Source organism: Talaromyces marneffei, chromosome 2 (assembly GCF_009556855.1).
Source record: "Talaromyces marneffei chromosome 2, complete sequence".
Lineage (NCBI taxonomy): Eukaryota > Fungi > Ascomycota > Eurotiomycetes > Eurotiales > Trichocomaceae > Talaromyces > Talaromyces marneffei.
In genome coordinates this window covers 3016823-3038198 of record NC_072349.1, presented here as the reverse complement: position 1 = coordinate 3038198, position 21376 = coordinate 3016823, and the positions used below count along the sequence as shown (strand labels likewise).

The following is a 21376-nucleotide window of genomic DNA, read 5'->3' as shown; positions in this document are numbered from 1 at the left end:
TAGTGTAACAGTGTATGAGTATCAATATCAGACAGTAACTCTAGGCAGAAAGCCATATAGAAGAAAGCAAATCAAACGAAAACGCCATTCTATGTGACGATCGTTCTCGTCTCCTGAGAACAATCAATAACTTAAATTCACAAGACACCAACTTCATCCATCAATATGTATATGTGCATGCCTCTTAAAAGTCATCATTGGCCGCATTACCTACTAGCCGTAGTCATACTCAACCCTACTTTAGATCGTGCAGTTGCAGCACCTACTGCAGCCGAAACAGGAGTCGAGGAGCGTGTTGGCGCCGCACTGGGCGCCGCACTGCGGTTATGTGCCATATGTGCTTTAACAAGATGTCCGGCCGCGAGAGCAGCGCACAAACTGAGCTCACCGGCCAAGACACTAGCGGCAACAATGCGAGCCAATTGACGTGAGTTTTCACCTGGGTTGGTGGGATGGGGTCCCCGGACACCGAGCATTTCGAGCATGGCAGATTGAGCCTCGAGGATGGTGCCACCTCCGATGGTACCGACTTCAATAGAAGGCATGGACACGGATATGTGGAGGTTTCCATCAAGGCTAGACGTAATCGGTTAGTATATGATCAACATATTGAAAAGGGAAGGAAAGGCATACTTCTTCATAAGCGTGATACAGTTACTGCTCTCAACATTCTGGGCAGGATCCTGTCCCGTAGCCAGGAAGACAGCAGTAACGATGTTGGATGCGTGAGCATTGAAACCACCAAGACTACCAGCCATGGCACTTCCAATCAAGTTCTTGCTAATGTTCAGTTCCACCATGGCATCGACGCTACTCTTCAAAACAGACTTGACAATATCGCCGGGAATGATAGCCTCGGCAACAACAGACTTACCACGACCATCAATCCAGTTGATAGCAGCGGCCTTTTTATCGGTACAGTAGTTGGCAGACAAAGAAATGACATTCATATCATCGAATCCACATTCATTCGCCATTACTTCAAGGGCCTTTTCAACACCCTTGGAAATCATGTTCATTCCCATAGCGTCACCGGTCGTGGTTTTGAATCGAATGTAGAGGTTAGTACCGGCCAAAGCTGTCTTGAGGTGCTGAAGACGGGCGAAACGACTGGTTGAGTTGAAAGCGGTTCTCATAATGCTTGCTCCCTCTTCAGAGTCAAGCCAGGTCTTGGCTTCAGCAGCGCGAGTAAGTGTAGGGAAGCTGACACCAGGACCACGAGTCATACCATCGCCATGAACCACAGTGACCGCACCACCACCAGCATTGATTGCCTTGGCACCTCGACTGGTACTGGCAACCAAAACACCTTCAGTAGTAGCCATAGGGATGAAGTAGTTTTGTCCATCAATAACCATCGGGCCAGCAACACCAAGAGGGAGAGGGAGATATCCAATGACGTTTTCACAGCATGCTCCATGAACAAGAGTATAGTTGTAGTCCTTGTATGGCACGAGTGATGTTTCCAGGGAGCTGGCAACAGCCGCAGTAGCGGGAGTGCGTGAGACGACGGCACGGCGGATCTTGACGGCTCGAACGAAAGCGTCCTCGCGAGACATGATAGGCTGATCGGTCATGGCCTTTTCGAGAGCATAACCAGGGACTTTACCGCGCAATGACAACTCAATGAGTTCTTCATCATTCAACAAAGAAGCCTTCTTCTCTTTCACCATGGCCTCGGCTTCTTCCTTGGTTCGCTTCGTGCCATCATCTTTGTATTCAACCAGGACCTTAGGAGCTTCAACGACAGGAGCGGCTTTGGGAACCTCGGCCTCGGGTTCTTTGATACCCCATCGGGCGGCATTGAACAGGTAACCATTGAGGACGATACTGAGAGTCAAGGCTGCAATGATCCATTTGCTGATAACGGGGTCCTCGACGCTTCTCAAAAGACTTTCCAGAACTTTTCCACCAACGGCGTCTAGGATCTGTTCCGAGTATTCGATGTCAAAGTTGCCGGTGTGCTCAGAGTCTGCGTAGTGCACGGAAGGATACTCAAGCTTGTATTTGATGGGTGGCAGAACGGTAACCAAAGTTTCTAGCTTGTTGCTCTTCGCAGTCACGTAGATAGAGTCCAAACCGTTGTCCGCAACCTTGAAGGGATCAATAGGGGCCGAAGCGAGCACGTTTGAGAATCTCGACAAAACAGGAAGAGAGTTCTCCTGATCAGGTTGTCTGAAACCAATGGACACGAGATTGATCACGTTCACGAGCGCAAAGCCTCCAACCATGAAAAGCTTGAATTTGGAAACACTGCCGGCCTGATCCTTCTTGCCGAATAGTTTGCCAGTCTGGCCATCCTTGCTGTTGCCAGAATCAGCTCGTGGCCAATCGTTGCTCGCAGCCACGTTCTCTGCAACTTGGCGAGAAACACCATCTTCTTCAAGGGCCTTTCGGATCGAAACATGTCGCTTGATACGGTTGACTTCTTGTTTGATAAGGAGGATTGAGGTATAGAAGGTGAACAAAAGAACGCAGTCGAAGAATAGAATCCAAGCGGCCAGGAAGCAGAATTGACGAAGGCCACCGTGCACTCCGGAGACAGCACCGATAACCAAGGCGGTAATTTCGATAAGGTAGTCGCGAACGATACCAAAGCCCTCTTCCTTGATAGCCGTCTCGATCGAGTCTTGAATAGATCTGGAAGAGTGGCTGTTTCCATTGGCAACAGCCTTGTTCTTCAAAGATGCTGACAACACTGCCTTGGTGAGAAGGGTAGGCTTTTCAAAGCCTACTGTAACAACCAGGAAGGGAAGACCTTCGGAAAGTAGCAACATGTTGATTGAAACGCCCAATTTGGTGGTGACCAAGAGACCGAACAAGAACGCAAACACGCTGGAGAGGAGGACAGAAAATGCAAGCCAGAACTGCGAGCCAAGGCGTCTCATCGAAAGGAAAAGCGAAACAAAGGTGAGATGCATGGAGATGTACCCCAGGGTCATAATGACAATGTCGATGGTTTCGGCATGCTACATACAATCAGTATTATTCTCTTATGCAAGTGATAAATGAACATACCTTGATTAAATCAACCAAAGAGCTCCAAGCATCAGAGACATAGAGCTTCAAAGCACGGCGAGATCCTGCGCCTCGAGCAGCCTTCATGATCCACTTGCGGGCCTCCTGTCCATCGTCTTCGGTTGATGGGTCGTTAATCTCCTGCACTGCGCGCAAAAAGTCGGGAAGTTCGTCATATGGGACAGCAAGAGCGATGGATGAGTCACGCAAGAAGGAAGAAAAGAGGTTGGGTGTTTGCGGAACGTGGACAGCAGAGACATTTTCTGGGATGGGAATGTCGTCAATGGTGGGAGTATTGGACGAGGTCGAATCGGAAAAGACGAAAGTGGTCAGGGCCAAGTGTTGGGTAATCTGTAATTCAATCAGCATCTGCAAACCCAACAATCGGACATGAACATACCTCGCTGGGGTCGGAGACCACCTTGTCCTCCAACTGCCATCTCCAGGCAGTGCTTTCTCCGAGACGCAAATTGCGGCTTCCATGCAACAAAGATGCAGGGTCGAGCTGACCCGATCCACCTTTAGCATCAAAAATACTTCCTTCAAGAAGACCGACATAGGTAGTGCTGGCAAGTAGAGCGATAACACCAATTGTGTGGATGGGATGGGCGCAGGCACGACGAGCTACGGCTTGTAGAGTGCTGGTTATCTTGTTTCTCAACCAGCTGGGTTCGGGTGCTTCATCCTGCGAGCCTGCGCGAAACTGACGGGGGATTAAAGAAGCCATCGCGGCGCGGTTGAATTTCGTTCAAGTGGCGAATCACCCCTTGAACGTCCGCTCACAACGATGTGCGAAGGATTACGGGTCGGAGGGATATATTCGAATTGGAATGGTAAATCACTGGGTCGACATGGAAAGGATGCTTCGTCTGTATCGGTCAAGGGTTCTTGTAGATAGATCGAGGCACTAGATCAAAATAAGGTCAGTTTCGGGTACACCGCCATGATAGCCGGAGAAGGTCAATTGAATGAACGACAGGCGCCATTGCCGCGAGAATCGAGTAGCAACACTCGAAAATATAAGCTTGAAAGTACAGGCATATTTTCTTGTAGACATATTCGTTGTATTATGCTCTTTCCAGGGAAGCGGTGGGAGGAGGTGGTCGTGGTGGGAGATACCCGGTACATCATCAATGAGATAGGGGGAACCTCGAAACATGGAGGTTCACTCACATTCTTCAATGACCACGCCTTCACAACAGCGGGCAAGGGTACTTTGGTGAAAAGCACCGGAGTTGTATAGGCTCAGGGAATGTTGAAGCAGAAACCGAACAATAGTGATCTCACGGGACGTGATGGTGAGGGTGCTCAATCAAGGAAAAGAGGCAACCTAGCCTGGGGATGGATTAACTAGTTAATTATTTTCGGGGGGGCCAACGCTCGCTCGCTCTCTTTTTTTCTCTTGGCTCCTGATCGGGGCAAGCGCGGATGGCTTAGCTTAGGTCGGACTCCGGTAGAACCACAACCACAACACAACCATTACCACTACCAACACAATTCATTAATGAACGCCTCCAGACAAAGAACATTGAATCTCCAAATAGATGCTTATATGATAGGTGCTGGATCACCTGGCGATCGTGTATCAGTGCGCGGGTCGGGCTTACTGACTGGTGTTTTCCCAGGTCTCGTCTACGTTGATCGCGACGTGACTCGACAAATGTGTCATTGTGCTAGTCAGTGATTGTCTAACCACTTCTACATGGTGTCTATATGCAAAACTATCATAGTAATTCTTCAATGGGTCTAATCCTTCCGCTGATGACTACTTACTATTACATATGTAGGATGTTTGGCCGACACAATCAGGCATGCCAGTTTGGTCGATATCGGAAAGCGGTCATGCACATACTCTGCGCTATATCAACAAAACACCAGGATAAGCTTATTCGCACGGCCTGGCCTATGAGGAACTCGCATGTCCCTAGTCTGCATCAGATTACAGCGATAAGCCTTAGTGCTTAGTGGGGGCGGTCTGCATAGTAGTACATAGTTCTGACGTCTGGCAGAGGGACTTAGTCAGCGGCGGTTGGAACTGTGTGTTCACTGACTATGTACTCTGTATCTTACAGTTGCATTTTCGATCGATTCTTCTCCAGGCCCGACGTGCAACAAAAGCACAGATAATCGAAGTCAATGACGGACCAATGCCCTCTGATTGTCTGGTTCGGCCAAGACCCGACCCTGAACAGAAGGCGGTCAGCGATCTTTCTGTCTGGGAAGTCTAGTCCCATTTGGAAATTAGGCTACTCTTTACAGCATTAGCGTGGAATGGTCCCACACTAACCCGTGAAAGGAAGGACCGATAAAGCAAATGCCCACGAGTCGAACAGTCATATATGTAGAATACGCTACGTAAAGAACTCTTCCCGTTGTGGTTCCCCCTCAATCTTGGATCTTTCCATGCTCTCTCTCTCTCTCTTTGACTAATGATACGCATTTGGAGCGTATTCTGGGGGGAAATCACGAACACGAGACCATCCACGTGGAAAGTCAGCCCGCTTCTTCGGAATCTTTGTTCAGCTGGGTTCCAAGAATCCAACGGAGGCGTCGGAGGGAATTAGTGAAGCAGTGACAAGTTGAGAGCACCATGTTCTCATTGCATAACTAACATCAAGAATCTTGCGAGTTTATTGTGGGCAGACAGATAGATCTATCTGGCCTGATAGAGGTGTGGCTCGGGGAAATACGTACCACTCTGATATTACTTACTACATACGGCGCAACGACCCCGCCCTTCGCTTTTATTCGGTATACCTTACTTATTCCATTATTGTCGATTCGATTCAGAGAAGTTCTCTTTGTTCGTTGCGGCTTGGATAACCGTGGGACATGTAAATCTTCTCAAATCCCAAGCCAACGGGAAATGACTTCTCTACAGATGAACTTGAAGGGTAACTCGCCTGTTGCACTCTTGCTCGGTAAGTTGGAGAATTGACCACACAAAATACTCCCAGGCCTATGTAGTAGTAAAACGCGTGAGACTCCCAAGATACAATCGTGTCGGACTCTAATAGACACGGCTATTTGATTGGCTGAGAGCGCGTGTCCATGATCTCATGGTGAAACAACCACCGACTGGCCAATCAGAAGCCACAACCCCGAATGTCCTGATTCATTGTTTGACACGGATAGTACAATGTAAGACATCACGGTCAATGAGAACAATAATAAAGGCATTCCATTGTCAAGACTGACACACGATATACTCAGTGAGAGAGAGTATCGTGGTTGAGTTGAGTTGAGTAATCGTGACTGCAATACTGACTCTGCCGGGTGATTCATCTCTGTCTCTGGTGAGGAAGTTTAATTACTCCATAAATAAGAATGAAACTTAATTCAACCCAATATCCGTGGGACTATTAGAACAGTCAAGGCCTATTAGTATGTACCATGTCCTTGTCCCGTAGAGTGAAACATGGCCTGTGCCAGATGTGAAACGAGCGCCTACTAGCGTCAATTGGTTATCAGATTGTTTGATCGTTCCCCTGCCACTTCCACGTTTTATCTCCACCTCAATTCTCTATCATGGACTGATAGGATGTCGTTGAACCTATGCCAAGGGCTAAGCTTTTTCCCATTCTCCTTCAATAAGGGCTAATGAAGGCTTCCTATTCCTGGCGCTTGTGCCATGCCCAATCATCTTAATGATGGAGATAGGAGATGCAACCCTCAAGACGAAGCCCCGTTAATCAGGTCTATTCAGATGGCACCCTACAATAATGACAAGAATAATAGTAATGTTGAATATCTCACATTCAACACTCTATTCGCTGTGTCTGCCATGTCTTGATAATAGGGCTCACAATAGGGAGCAATGACCCACCAAAGCTTGTGACTGTAATATTTCTGACTGCGCTTTGCCATCCTTGCGCGCGTCGTCGAGGTAGAAATTTCTGCATGTCGCCTACTTTTCTCGCTTGGCCTTAACCTTCCTTTGTCTCTCCCGGGCTCGTACATTCTTGAATTCTTTCTTGTTCCTGCAGTCTTTCTCTCCTCGAGGTATCTGCTGGCTATGATATCTATATGCAGTCTTTGACAAGGCCCATCACTCATTTTGACAACGCACCTACACGGCGAGAAACAAGATGCAGGACATCAAAACTGCTCTCGTGCTGGTCACGACTCTACTCGCTTCCCTAGCTCACGCACATAGCTGGGTCGAAGCTCTATCTCTGCTCTCCCCCAACGGCAGCTTCACAGGCAACACCGGGTATCCACGAGGCATGATCCTACGCTCCGACCCAGCATTCGTTGATACGAATATAGTGTGGCAACTGCCCGCCGCCCCAGCAAACCAACTTTCAAACAGCATGACCGTATGCAAACCGTCACAACAAACCTCCAACTACCCCGACAGCAGTCTCCCAAAACTACAAGCATATCCAGGCGCAAACATCGCTTTAAGGTATCAAGAAAACGGACATGTCACCACGCCGTGGTCCAAGCCTGGGAAGCCTGTGAACAGTGGTATCGTGTATGTATACGGCACATCCCAGCCCAAAGAGGACGACACTCTGCTCGGTATCCACGGGCAATGGACACTAGATGGTAAAGGAGGCGATGGACGAGGCCGTTTATTAACAAGTCAATACTTTGATGACGGCCAATGCTACCAGATAAACCTCGGGTACATATCTGAGCAGCGACAAACACAGTTCCAGCGTGTAGCGGAGGCTGGTTCCTTTGAAGGCGCGAATCTGTGGTGTCAGACCGACGTCCGGCTGCCAGATAATCTGGATGCGGGCAAAGATTATACCTTGTATTGGGTTTGGGATTGGTCTACGATGGATGACAACGGCAAGGTCACTCTACCAGAACTCTACACAACATGCATGGATGTTACGATTGCGGACACCAAAAAGGTCGGAGATACAGGTGCCGTTGTTCCTGATGGCGACAGCAAAAGCGTGCCTTTTGTGTCCATCACGAATTATGGCGAGGCTGCTATACAGACTGTCTTTGAGAGCCTAGCTGCTACGATGACTGTGCCTCCTGTGTCAGCTATTGTGCCAGTCAATATTACTGCTTCTGTCTCCTATTCTGTTGCTGCTAGCATGTTCGCCCACGGGGTTTCTCCTTCTGCCGCTGCCGCTGCCGGTGCTTCTTCTGCTGCTGCATATCTAGCTACCATGGTCCTGACTCCTACCGGTAGTAGTACTATGCCCGCGGGTGCCGCTGCGACCGCTGCTGCTGTTACATCTGCCCCTCCTGCTACCAATGCAGCTTCTGTGCCACCGACAAATCCCCCACGATCAGCTGCTCGCGGAGGCGGCGGTGGGTGTAGCGTCGAGACAGTGACCGTGACAATAACCACAACAGTTCCGTCTCAACCACAAGTTCGGTCGACTGGATTGTTGGCTCGACGAAGAATTCTCGCTTTAGATGACGACGACGATGAGGATTTCGATTCTTGAAAATAGTCTTCTCTTCTTTCTATTCATTCCTTTCTTCCTTCCTTGTGACCTTTTTTTGCTGGGCTGGATTTGGGGACGGCTTAGCTGGCATTAATGGAGCCTGGTTGATTCTTGCTTTTTATACCCATACAGTTGCATTAATAGAATTTTATTTGAATCAGCATAAAGTGTGTGCTATCTGTAAATCTACATGCGGGTATCTAAGCCTGCATACTTAACGTTGACGTTCTGCGGATAAATACAAATTTTAGTTCAACTTCAACCCTCCACTTTTTCATCACTCCACCCAGGACTTGAGTTCATATCGATGGGATTTCAACTCATCTCTCAGAAGGATGTGTCAAATTGATCCATAACTAACTACGTCTTGAATAACTGGATTGAGTCAATTCGATCGATGACTCCACAATAGCCTTACCGCAACATATTTTTTTTTTTTTTTGAGTCACTGAGGGGCAGAAGCCTGACACATGAAGAAGCTTGCCAACCACCTACCTATATATGAAACTTATTTTCAATGGCTATGGATTCAACGAAGGAGATTTCATATCCTGAACCACCAAATAAAAGGGTCAAACTAGCTGACCAAAGTACGTACACCCAGTGCTCAGTTGTTCAATTGACGCTCACAATTTCTTAGATATAAATCGCCTTGACGCCAAGATGACTCCTTCAATTACAACTCAGATTGACCTCTCACCCGCAGAACAACTCTTGAGAACTCTTCTCCTCGACTGTCGCAACCATGTCGCAACACCGAGAGACAGTGAAAATGGCAACAATCCCAACGCAGGCGACATGTGGTTCGTCGGCGGCTGGGTACGCGACAAACTCCTCGGAAACCAAAGCTGCGACATTGACGTGGCCATGAGTAACATGACCGGCCCTGAGTTTGCGAGTCATTTGAAGGACTTCCTTTCATCTGAATCACGGCCTGCACAGCCAGCGGAGTTATCCACCTCAGAACCAGATGAAAAATCCAAGACCCAAGCTCAGACGAAAGGCGACATCTACAAACAACAAGCGACGAAAGCCGGCCTCTCAACCGAGATCAGGGGCTTCTACGAAATTGATCGAAATCCGAAAAAGGGGAAACACCTCCAGACGACTAGCGCCAAGATCTTTGGGTTGGATATTGATTTTGTGAATTTGAGGACGGAGACGCAGGAGCTTCAGGTTGAGAATCTTAGTAGGGTGGGGAGGGAGTTTGGCTCGTCGGCTGAAGAAGATGCGTATCGGAGAGATGCGACTGTCAATGCGATTTTTTATAATCTTGACACCCAACGAGTTGAGGATTATACAACAAAGGGATTGCAAGATCTTGAGGCAAAGGTGCTGAGGACGCCGCTTGATGCTCGAGTTACGTTCACGGATGATCCATTGCGGATATTACGATTTGTGCGGCTTGCGAGCACGCTTGGTTTTACGATTGATGAAGGAGATACGCAACAGGCAATGAAGAGTCCGGAAATTCAATCGTTGATAGGCACGAGGATTAGCCCTGAGAGAATTGGGTTGGAGTTGAAAAAGATGGTCACTGGGCCGGACCCAGTTACTGCGTTGCTGTGGATTCACAGGCTGAAGCTCTACAAGCATGTGTTTTTGGGTGAACAGCAAAAGGGAGTTTTGGATAGGTTGGCGGAGAGTAAAGCTTCTGAAAAAAAGGGTTGGGCTTCAGACAAGGAGGAATATGTGTGGCCATTGGCGTGGCCAGAGGCTTGCAAGACAGTATCAGAGTTGTTGTCGTCACACAACAATAGGCTCGTGGCCACAGAGCTCGCACAGTCTCAAGATCTTGAGCTGGTCTGGCAGATGGCGTTGTGGTGTTCGCTTGCGTTGCTCTGTCGGCCGCAAGATACTCACCCTTTTCCAGTAGTCAAGCCGGCAATCAATGCTATCAAACCTACAAACGAAAAGTCAAAATTACTGGAGAGCTCGTTGAGTAACATGCACGAAATCCGCTCGACCATCGATCGTGTCGTGGAAAGCAAGGATAAAGGGAGTTTACGTCGAAGCACAATTGGAACAGCCATACGGTCGTGGGGCAAGACCTGGAGACTCCAAGTCCTATTCACGCTCTTGACGAATATTCTTTCGGACAAGTCGAGAACAAAAGGCTTGATAGACCGTTACTCAGCCTTCCTACAATTTATCATCGACCAAAAACTGCAGGATGCACCATCAATGAAACAAATTCTAACCGGAGGCGATATCAAAACACTCTTCCAGCTGCGACGAAGCGGCCCGTTCATGAATAGTGTTATGAAAGCGGCGCTGGAATGGCAACTCGATCACGAGGCTGATTATGAGAACGACGATGAGCTCAGAGAGAAAGCGATTGAATGGTTGCGTGGACAGAAGGAGCAGTTGAAGATACCGGACCCTGACTGATAGTTAGTTAGCTGGTAACGTAAGGAGTGGATGTGGGATGGTTTGCCTTGCCGTGGCTGTGTAACGTACCTACCCGATAGGTACGTAGTTAGTAGGACTAGGCACCGAGTTAGTACGGAGTATGCACGCCTGAAACACGCCAAAATAGTCTGCAGGTCACGTGACCGAACATCTTCCTGGAAACGCCCTCAGGTAGGATTCCGAATCTGCTGTGGACAATAGAATCAAATTAGTGAAGAAGAGAGTGGGTGGTCAATCCATCGATGGTCTGTCCAATAGCCGAGGCAAAAGACTGGAGGACAAGAATATATCCAGATAGAGCGCGTCCTACAAGAACGAAGCATATCGGTGCCTGCAGTGTGATTGGGTAGCCTCTCCAATGACAACTGTTCTTTCCGATCGCAAAGACCTGTAATCAATCCATCTTCTTGGCTCAGCATCTCCGACCAGTCAGTCTCAGGAGGGATCCTACGATTTTATTGCTCTCCGTCGACTCTCGCCCTGTTTATAATAGCTATTGTCTGCAAATATGCTCATTTGATTATTTCTCTCTCTGTTATCTACAAAGTAATCTTGCTGAACCAACCCCCCCTCCTCTAGTGGAATTGACCGCTTGGCTATAATTAGCACCAGGAAGCAAGTGACTGACTTCCTTACAGTCCAATCTCATGCGCCTAATACACTAAATCCAAACCGACCCCCCGTTCCCATTCGACAATCCTGGTGACGGCACAATAATTAATCCAATTATCATCATAATAATCACACTTCCACTTGGTTACGCTCCCTTGTCTTGTGTCTCCCTCGTGAAAACAGATCGAGCATATTTGTTTCTTTTTTTCTTTCTTTCTTCTTTTTTACATACCTATTGGTTTTGTGTTTTAATTCTTGTCTCTTGGTCCTTTGGTCTGGTTGTTCGCTTGATTTGCTTCACACACCCTGCTCAGCCGGAGTGTGCGCTTGTTTCGTGTTTCTCGCTCGCAAGGCTACGACTGCGCTGGTCGAGTCAGCTTTTGGTTTCTTCGTGTTTTTTTGTCTAATCGATTTGGATAAAGGTGGGAAGAGAGGAGGTGGAGGAGGATATCGAGGCTCGGGATTCGGAATACTCGCGCAACGACACAGGGCGGGCAGGGCAGAACAAACGTCGAGAGCGCTTAATTGCGACTGATCCATCCACTGCATGTTGACGGGTTGTGGACTGTTCGATATGCAATTCTTGGTTGAAGTGGAGGATCCTTATTAGCGTCGTCGTCTACTTTTTTTTTTTGTCCTCTTCCAGAATATAGCTTGCGACTGGGCGATTCGAGTTCGCAAGCAGACTCTCCACCATGGCAACAACAACGACAACTTCACCCCAGCCCAACGCTGCCACCAATCGTGCTGCCGTGAACCCCGCGCTTCCTCCTATTACTACAGAAACACCTTCGAAACTCCCGCCTATGCGACGCATATCATCCAGCGCCAGAGAGCGACTATCTGTATACTCTACGGTCTCACAAACATCTCAGCATCGGTCGCGACCCGTTTCGCACGTCTTTCCGCTTTTCCATTCAAGCTTGCCATATGCCTTAGTGCGCGACTTTGCCTATGCGCCCATACATCCTCTGCATTACGGTCCGTTACCAGTCTCGTCGCGAGCGTCCACTCCTGCCAGTGAGAGCAGACGCCTATCTGATCCGCAGATCGGGTCGTGGGAACCATCGCGCCATTCATGGTCCTCGAACAGCGGGGCATCCGAATCATTTGGACAACAATTGCCGGCTGTGTCGTTTGGCGATGGACCGCCATATAGTGAAGATGAAGATCTGCACAGCCCTATTATAACATCGCGCTATCGCAAGCACAAATCCGTACATACCTTTGGAGATACAAGAGGTTTTGGCGATAGTGGGCGAGATGGTGAGAATGATCTGATTGACCGTGGCACCCTGGTGGCTGTCAATGGAGACGGAAGTGAAACCTATTATGTTCAAGGGGATCAGGACGCAAGTGATGGACCTGGCGGCGAGTATATCACATACCCAGCCGGCGATAGCAGGTATTCTCAATATGCCTACGGTGGGAGCGGAGGGGGCGGAGGAGATGCTGCCAATACAGAGGAATCTGCACATGGAGGAGACTACGCATACGAAGATGATTATTCAGACCGATATTCGCGCGATTATCACTTTTCTATTGGGTCGCCAGACGAGGAAATGCATGGCAAAGCGGTTGCCCTGTTTGACTTTACGCGCGAGCATGAGAATGAACTTCCCTTGAAAGAAGGGCAGGTGATTTTGGTATCTTATAGACATGGTCAGGGCTGGCTTGTTGCAGAGGATCCAAGGACGGGTGAATCCGGGCTGGTGCCGGAGGAGTTCGTGCGATTGGTACGTGATATTGAAGGGGGTCTTAGCTCTTTGAACGGAGAGTTGTCTGGTGCAAACGATCAGCAGCAGCCGGAGAATACGACCGCTACGGCTGACGAGAGTCCGAGCAATCTATCGGCAGAGCAGGGAGAAACGGCAACGCCGACGAATGGGAATCATCAGAGTGAAACGTTGGATAAAGGGACACAAGAAAAGAGCTCTTGATCAGATAGAGATGAGAATGAGAATGAGAATACGATGGATGAGTTTTACTTTTCGACGGTTCCGGACTATCACATATAATATCCTACTTAATACATGTAGCTCGTTGGAAGCTGATGGGCAGCATAAGATGCATGCTGATGGTTGTGGACGAGACTTGTCTCGGCTTTTATGTGTAAATGAATCAAGATGTGAATCAAGATGTACTTTTCTCTTTTCTTTCGTGAACCAATTGAACTCAGATATTATTGCTTCCTGAATCTTCCGTGATCAGTAAGTACATGAATCGAGGTTACGTCCCTAGGTTGGAGACTGATCAATCACTTTGCATCTAGTCCTCCGTATCGAGTACCCGTAATACATACATTAAAACGATGTATATTACCGTCGCGTATTCCAGAAACACCTTCCTAATTTCATTCCATTCCCTTGCCGGATCCGTTTTCCGCCCAGGCAACGCGTACTGGATAGTAGCTTAGCCTACGTAGTAGACTTGACTAACTAACTAGTTAGTTAGTTAGCTGTCCACCTTAGTAAGCAAAACTTCCGCGTCTCCTTTTTCTCTCTCTCTTTACACTTCATCTTTTGTTTGTCGCCGGCTTCCATCTTGCTACTCTATCAATCGAGGTTACCATCTGTAATACTATTTCATTGTTTTGCTTCTGAAGTGTATTACTCTTTTGTCTACCTTTTTTAGTCGCGTTTCCTTGCTCTTGCGTGACGCTGTTGGTGCTGTATATTTATTCATCACCAAGCCCCCCGGCATAAAAGTTTCTCTCGAACGCTGTTCTATTCAGCGCCGATTGAATTGTTTCAATTGGCTGTTTGACTGGTACGTTAAGTCATCTATCGCGTCAGCTAACGAGATAGATTTGACAGAACTTTCGAGTCGAAAGTGTTTCATATATGTTTTACTGGTTCATGTCATGCCGGCTAACGCAGTTTGTTTGTACTAGTCCTCGTCAATAATACGGCTCGAAATCTTTCGTACCGGTAATACCAATACCCAAATACCAACTCACCCATAATCCGTTCCAACTAACCCAAAACGAAGAAGAACCCCTCATTCTGCCCCTCGCCCGTGACTTGCGCTGCCCCTCCAGAACAGCTTTGCTTTTCTTAGATTCTAAGGCAAAATGGCAACAATGTTCACCCGAAGCCTCAGAGGATCACTGACCACCCCACCTTCTGCTTTTCGCTCGGTCTCCTCCTTCATTAGTACTTCATCTCCTGCCACTTCAGCTTTTGCTTCCTCCCTCCGTCATCCTACTTTCTCTCCAGGTTTCAATTGCTCTTCTCGTGCATTCTCTCAATCATCTGCAATCATGTCTACTGCCTGGTTTGACATTGAGTACGGCCCCAATGCTGGTTCCAGTAAGTTTGCAACCTCATTCCTACCCCTCCATTACCGTTCTTGACAGCTCGAGCTTTCTTGCACCTTGGACATCAAATTCATCCATCCACCGCTGGCCATAACATCAATTGCTAACTTCTCTTCAGCCAAGACCGGCCGTGTCGAATTCAAGCTCTACGACGATGTCGTCCCCAGGACCGCCAAGAACTTTGCTGAGCTCTGCAAGGGTTTCACCGACGAGACTGGCAAGCTCTTGACCTACAAGGGCTCTTCTTTCCACCGTGTCATTCCCCAGTTCATGCTTCAGGGTGGTGACTTCACCCGTGGCAACGTATGTCAAACTCCTCTCAATACACATACGTGCAACAACAACTAATGATCTTGTCTAGGGTACCGGTGGAAAGTCCATCTACGGTGAGAAGTTTGCCGACGAGAACTTCAAGATCCGCCACGAGCGCCCTGGTCTCCTCTCCATGGCCAACGCTGGTCCCAACACGTAAGCCCTTTCTCTCTCACACAAAGCTGGTCACACACACACTAACGTACGCGTACTAGTAACGGCTCCCAATTCTTCATCACCACCGTCACGACCAGCTGGCTCGATGGCAAGCACGTCGTCTTCGGCGAGGTTGTCAAGGGATACGACATCGTCGAGGCCATCGAGAAGCTCGGTACCTCCAGCGGCTCTGTCAAGGGAGTCGCTAAGATCGTCGACTCTGGCGCTGCTTAAAATGTTTCCATAACTTCCTTAAAATGTGTTACTGCGATAGATGCATTCTACTAGACAACTTTGAATGGTAGATTGGTGTCTATTTTTCTTTGCCATTAGCTTACAAGTCAGTCCTTTGAAGAAATGCAATGATTGTATTTCTGAGATGTCTCGCTTTCGAGCGAGGTCTCCAGCCTTTGGCATTTATTTTCCTTTCGGAACAAGTTAAAACCATGATTAAGCCTAGACCAACATAACACTCATTCTTGTAGAAGTATCATGCATCATATATCCATCTCATCCCTCTCATCACCATCCCCATACCCCGACACTACACCCCCATTCGACCCCTTAATCACCCCTTCTAGAATTTCTCGAATTTGCTTACATCCATCAATCCCCACTGCAAGCATAGCATCCAAATACGACGTATGCGCCCTCGTTTCCATATGCAACACCGAAACCTTCATATCATCCACATCATCCTCCGCCGCCGCCGCCGACGCAGCAGGCAGTGGCGTCGTAGTCCCAATCGTTATAAACGGTAGCTCCTGCTCCTCCGGTAACGACAAATCGAGTAGCGGGTCCAGCGACTCTTCCGACGAGGCGGAAGGATCTCGAGGCGTAGATGCGCTACCACTCACACCCGCTGTGCAGCCACAAAGCAATCCTGGCATGGGGATGCCGGCATCCACGAGAGCGAGGGTACATGCATTTATGGCCGCCGCAAACAGGGAGCCGTCCGACGACAGAACGGAGACTTGAACTGTAATTGTGCTGTGCGGGTAGAGCGATGTGTGCAGATGAGACTGGAACGCGGATTTGAGTGCTGTTGAGAGTTGGGTTGATTGTCTATCGCTGCCGCCAGCCCTCCGTTTGCGATCCACGCCCGCAAAACCCGCGATATTTACGTCGACGTCAACAACGGCTTCTGTGGCGCTGCTACCTGCCCCGCTGGTCTCGTGCGGACCGTGGACGGTGCACATTATTGATGTGTTGCCCATGGAGAGATATGAAGAGCCTGAACTGGCGGGGTTGGTGGATATTTGGGCTTGGAGGAGGCGGAGTTCGTTCCATCGTCGACCATCGAGGCGGAGTTTGGTGAGGGGGTAGGTTGTTGAGGTATCGAGGGGCATTTTTTTGGTGTCTTTGAGGCACGGAGTGCCTCGATATGTTGAGAGTCTTTTTTTTTTCCTTTACGTTTTGCGATGGACGGTCGAGTCAGAAATTTTATTGCGTCGAGGTGTAGATGCGCGAAGCGTGAATGTGTCTCTGTGTGTGTGTGTAGTTATGTCGCTTTTGAGTAATGACTGAAAAGAACAAGTGACTGGCAAATTGTCTATTGAGAGTGTTCTGGGTGTACGCAGTAATGCGGAATCTGAAGTGAACTTTGAACTTTGAATAAATCACGCCGCAAAATTTAAAGTTAAAAGCTCCTTTCCCGATGCGGAGTACTTCGGCCGGCAAGAAGGTCTGGCCCCGCGATAAGACTACGTAGCTACCTCAGCTATATATATATCACTGATTCACAAACTACGTATATGAGCAGTATGTGACATGGCTTCAGATATAGAGTTGATTTCCACTGCAACTGACTCTTCTGATGATGACGATTTGGAAATCATTTCTGTTCGGCCGAAAACATCTGCCGGTAAGTTGTTTACCTTCATGGCTGTGCTGTTGGAGTAGGCAAGTCTGACCAGATAATAATAGATTCACATAAGAGACCGCGACGAGACGAGCAGGAATCTGCTATAAGTACACCTAAAAAAAAGCGCGTACTCGAACAAAACGAATCCCCCGACGCTTCGTCTTCCTCCGATGACAACATCCTCGACGATGAATTCAACGATGGTGAAGCCGCATACCAACAATTCAAGAGTCGGAAAAGCATCCAACGAAAACGAGCCTCCCTAAGCGCGCGTCGAGCACGAAAAGGAAAAGGAAAAGAACAAGAAAGCGATTCTAAAACAAAAAGAAGAAGGTCAGCGCCCGCTCGCGATTCACTCGTTGGTCGACTTCCCGCAGAATCAGCGTCGGCAGCATCGCGGAAATCAAAATGGCCCACGAGAGATTACACAGAAGACCTCGTATCCTCCGAAGACGATTTAATGGAACATACACTCCCAGACTTCCTACAACAGCGACGGTCCCAATTCGATGCGCGCATGAACCGTCTCAAGGAAGCTGGGTTGCGATTACCACCCAACTTTGACAATGTCGAGTTCTCGGATGATGAAAACCTAGAATTCTTAAAGGAGAAGCCTTCGTTTAGAGACGTGGTGCCCCCGAAGCCATACCAGGATGTTCCACTGCCGTTTTCGCTGGGCCTTATTCCGGCGCCTATTGCGCAGTGGTTGAGGGATTATCAGGTTGAAGGGGCTGCCTTTCTTCATAAGCTGTTTGTTTATCAAAAGGGTGGCATATTGGGTGATGATATGGGCTTGGGTAAAACGGTGCAGGTCATTGCCTTTCTCACCGCGGCGTACGGCAAAACGGGAGACGAACGAGATATGAAACGGATGAGGAAACTGAGGCGCAGTGGAGATAATGTTTGGTATCCTTGCACATTGATCGTGTGTCCTGGCACACTGATTGAGAACTGGAAGTCCGAGTTACAGCGCTGGGGATGGTGGGCCGTTGGAGTGTTTCATGGTGATAGAAAGGAAGAAGCGCTGCAAGCTGCCAAGGCTGGTAGATTGGAGATTCTTATCACGACATATGTGACGTATCGCATGAATAAGGATGCGATTAATATGGTGGAATGGGACTGCGTGGTTGCCGATGAATGCCACCAAATCAAGGAGCGGAAGTCTGAGACCACTATAGCGATGAACGAGATTAATGCCCTGTGTCGAATCGGGCTTACGGGCACGGCCATTCAGAACAAGTACGAGGAGTTGTGGACACTCTTGAACTGGACGAATCCGGGAAAGCTGGGCCCGGTTACCGCGTGGAAGAGAGCTGTCGCAGACCCTTTGAAGATCGGTCAATCCCACGATGCTACTTTATATCAACTGAGCAAAGCACGGAAGACGGCTAAGAAGCTTGTCCAAAATTTGCTTCCGGAGTTCTTCCTTCGACGTATGAAGACGTTGATCGCGGATCAGCTGCCCAAAAAAAGCGATAGGGTAGTTTTCTGTCCGTTAACAGACACTCAAGCCGATGCCTACGAGAACTTCTTGAATAGCGATGCACTGGTCTATATCAAGAATGCATCAGAAATGTGTGACTGTGGCTCACGAAAGAAATCCGGCTGGTGCTGCTACAAATTTCTACCGTCTGGCCAGAAATGGCAAAACTACGTGTTTCCAGCTATACAGAATCTGCAGAAACTTAGCAATCACCTTGCGATTCTCATACCTCAAGGACAAGACCCGCGCGAAAAGCAAGACAAAGACCTAGAAATGCTACAACTTGCGGTTCCGGATCAATGGCGCGAGCTCTATCAAACTCGAGACTCGATTATCAACTATGCCAACCCAGAATTCTGTGGGAAATGGAAAGTCCTCCGCAAGCTGTTGAAATGGTGGCATGCCAATGGCGACAAAGTCCTGGTGTTTTCACATAGTGTTCGACTTTTGAAAATGCTTCAAATGCTTTTCAATCACACGAGTTATAATGTCAGCTACCTGGACGGAGCCATGTCTTACGAAGACCGAGCGAAAGTTGTTGATGAGTTCAACTCAGATCCTCAACAATTCGTGTTTCTGATTTCGACGCGTGCAGGAGGTGTTGGGCTAAATATTGTGTCTGCTAATAAAGTCGTTGTGGTCGATCCTAATTGGAACCCTTCTCATGATCTACAAGCGCAGGACCGGGCGTATCGAATAGGACAACATAGAGATGTCGAAGTATTTCGACTGATTTCTGCAGGCACAATCGAAGAGATTGTCTATGCTCGTCAGATCTACAAACAGCAACAGGCTAATATTGGATACAATGCCAGCACGGAACGAAGGTATTTCAAGGGAGTGCAGGAGAAGAAGGACCAGAAGGGTGAAATCTTTGGTCTTTCTAACCTATTCGAGTATCAGAATAACAATATTGTTCTGCGAGATATAGTCAATAAGACCAATATTGCCGAGAATAAAGCCGGTGTGCAAGTCGTCGGCGTTGAGTTGGAACAGGACGAGGACGCAGATGTACCCGACAATGTGACAGTCCGATCTGGCAGTACGGGTGATGACGATGATGACGGGACCATCAGCCAGATAGCGGCTTTGATTCGTGGTGATACTCCATCATCGACTACAGCAACTACAACCTCATCCCTTCAAGAAAGCAAAAAACACGACCCAATACACGCCATCCTCGCCGGTGCCGGCGTTGAATACAGCCATCTCAACAACGAAGTCATCGGCTCTTCCAAAGTCGAAGAACGTCTCAGCCGTCGCGCCGAACAGGCCAATGACCCATTACAAGGCGACATGCAAGTATTCAACTCATCCTCTCAACCCAACAACACACTCACAAGCAACAAGTTAAGTAATTACGAAAACCTGAAAATACGCACCAGAGACGGCAGCAAGACAATCAAATTCAAGTTCCGTCCTCCGGAAGACGTGCGCAAACGCCAGTTTTGCAGCATGGCGCAGAAATTCGGGTTTCCGAATGCGACCGAGTTTGCGCTTGTGGTTGAAGGAATGACGCAGGCGCAGAGACGGGCTTGTCTTGAGAGGTGGTATAGGGATAGGAGGGAGATGCTTCTCAAGGAAGGGGAGCAGGATGTTGAGATTCAAGAAGTTGAGGTGGAGGTTAAGTCTGAGGAGAATGTTAAGACTGAAGGGGGCGGCTAGCTAGAAGGATGGCTAGGTCTTGTATTTGTTTTCATTGCGTTGGTTTTGTTTTTGAGATACCCTTTTGTCGCACGGAGTACAGTTTTATCAACATCGCATCGGTTGACCCCGAGACGTTCAAGTAAAAATTTACAATAGCTAATGACGACTACCGATACGCTCACAGTATCGTCAATACACTAGGTAGTGTACTAGCTATCCGGAACTAATCCTAGTAACACGAATAAACCAACCAACTTAGCTCATTCAGTCGTAGTCCGCGCCACGGCCCTTTCATCTTACTCCTCGGAGAACACATGAGACGCGTATCATTGGTATCTCAAATACCACCACCATATAATAGTGATAATACAGGGATTGCGAGGTGATGGCGCGAACTTTGGTTGCTACAATGTCGCGGTGGCGCTTGTCTACTACGAGTAGTTACCGGTATGCGTGTACCTTTGCATCAAAGCTTAACTTTGTCCGTACCTTCGAGTCGAAAGAGCAAAAAAGGGACTTGGGCTTGGACTTGGACTTGGAGGATCATGATGAATTACTTGCATTGACAATGCTACACAGATGTTCCAAGAAGACGGGCTACCTCGGGCTGGAGGACGTCCTACGTTGTACGTACTAGGATACACAAAACGCAGGTCCTCCCACTACGTACTAGGATAAAGCGGGAGGAATAAGATGGGGTGCGTAATTTTAATTATCCCGACGGAGTTATTCCTTGTAATCCATCATCAGAATATCGATTCGATTGTCAAGGCCAAGGCTACAGGTGGACATAAAGTCATAAACTAGATAGACAGCATATTAAATCGATTACCCAGGTGATGTTTGTGTGTATCATGCGAACGAAATGAGGGCCTATACCATGTGGTTATATAGGAAAACTCACCTTGGCGCTGTGATTGGTAGATGGGTAGTGCCTGGATCCTTGGCTTCAGGTGTGATTTCTCTGGTAACTGGTTTCCGGTTCCTGGATTTCCGTCCTCTTCTAGAACGGATCTTTGAGTCCGGCGTCAAACAAAATGTAAACAGAAGCAGACTTAACTAAGTTAGTTAGTTAGTTACAGAGTAACTAGTTAACTAAGGAGACAAAGTGTAGTCAGGAGAACTGTGGCTGTGTT

At 48.2% G+C, this 21376-nt stretch overlaps 7 protein-coding genes across 7 annotated transcripts; 5 read left to right on the top strand and 2 right to left on the bottom strand.

Moving 5' to 3' along the window:
- Positions 1-206: 206 nt before the first annotated feature.
- Positions 207-3745, bottom strand: EYB26_003456 (uncharacterized protein; the record flags this gene model as incomplete). Its single annotated transcript, XM_054262757.1, has 4 exons — positions 207-576; positions 634-2969; positions 3019-3369; positions 3419-3745. The coding sequence occupies 4 exons, from the start codon at positions 3743-3745 to the stop codon at positions 207-209; spliced, it is 3384 nt and encodes a 1127-aa protein (XP_054118732.1).
- Positions 3746-7106: 3361 nt separating this feature from the next.
- EYB26_003455 (uncharacterized protein) lies at positions 7107-8435 on the top strand (the record flags this gene model as incomplete). The annotated part of the gene is made up of 1 exon (XM_054262756.1): positions 7107-8435. One exon carries the CDS (start codon positions 7107-7109, stop codon positions 8433-8435), a length of 1329 nt encoding a protein of 442 aa, XP_054118731.1.
- A 523-nt stretch (positions 8436-8958) lies between these two features.
- EYB26_003454 (uncharacterized protein) lies at positions 8959-10826 on the top strand (the record flags this gene model as incomplete). Its single annotated transcript, XM_054262755.1, has 2 exons — positions 8959-9025; positions 9076-10826. The coding sequence occupies 2 exons, from the start codon at positions 8959-8961 to the stop codon at positions 10824-10826; spliced, it is 1818 nt and encodes a 605-aa protein (XP_054118730.1).
- Positions 10827-12154: 1328 nt separating this feature from the next.
- On the top strand, positions 12155-13399 carry EYB26_003453 (uncharacterized protein; the record flags this gene model as incomplete). Its single annotated transcript, XM_054262754.1, has 1 exon — positions 12155-13399. The coding sequence occupies one exon, from the start codon at positions 12155-12157 to the stop codon at positions 13397-13399; it is 1245 nt and encodes a 414-aa protein (XP_054118729.1).
- A 1133-nt stretch (positions 13400-14532) lies between these two features.
- EYB26_003452 (uncharacterized protein) lies at positions 14533-15480 on the top strand (the record flags this gene model as incomplete). Its single annotated transcript, XM_054262753.1, has 4 exons — positions 14533-14770; positions 14897-15081; positions 15140-15246; positions 15306-15480. The coding sequence occupies 4 exons, from the start codon at positions 14533-14535 to the stop codon at positions 15478-15480; spliced, it is 705 nt and encodes a 234-aa protein (XP_054118728.1).
- Positions 15481-15743: 263 nt separating this feature from the next.
- On the bottom strand, positions 15744-16595 carry EYB26_003451 (uncharacterized protein; the record flags this gene model as incomplete). Its single annotated transcript, XM_054262752.1, has 1 exon — positions 15744-16595. One exon carries the CDS (start codon positions 16593-16595, stop codon positions 15744-15746), a length of 852 nt encoding a protein of 283 aa, XP_054118727.1.
- Positions 16596-17016: 421 nt separating this feature from the next.
- Positions 17017-20258, top strand: EYB26_003450 (uncharacterized protein; the record flags this gene model as incomplete). The annotated part of the gene is made up of 2 exons (XM_054262751.1): positions 17017-17110; positions 17173-20258. 2 exons carry the CDS (start codon positions 17017-17019, stop codon positions 20256-20258), a joined length of 3180 nt encoding a protein of 1059 aa, XP_054118726.1.
- Between the last annotated feature and the right edge of the window lie 1118 nt (positions 20259-21376).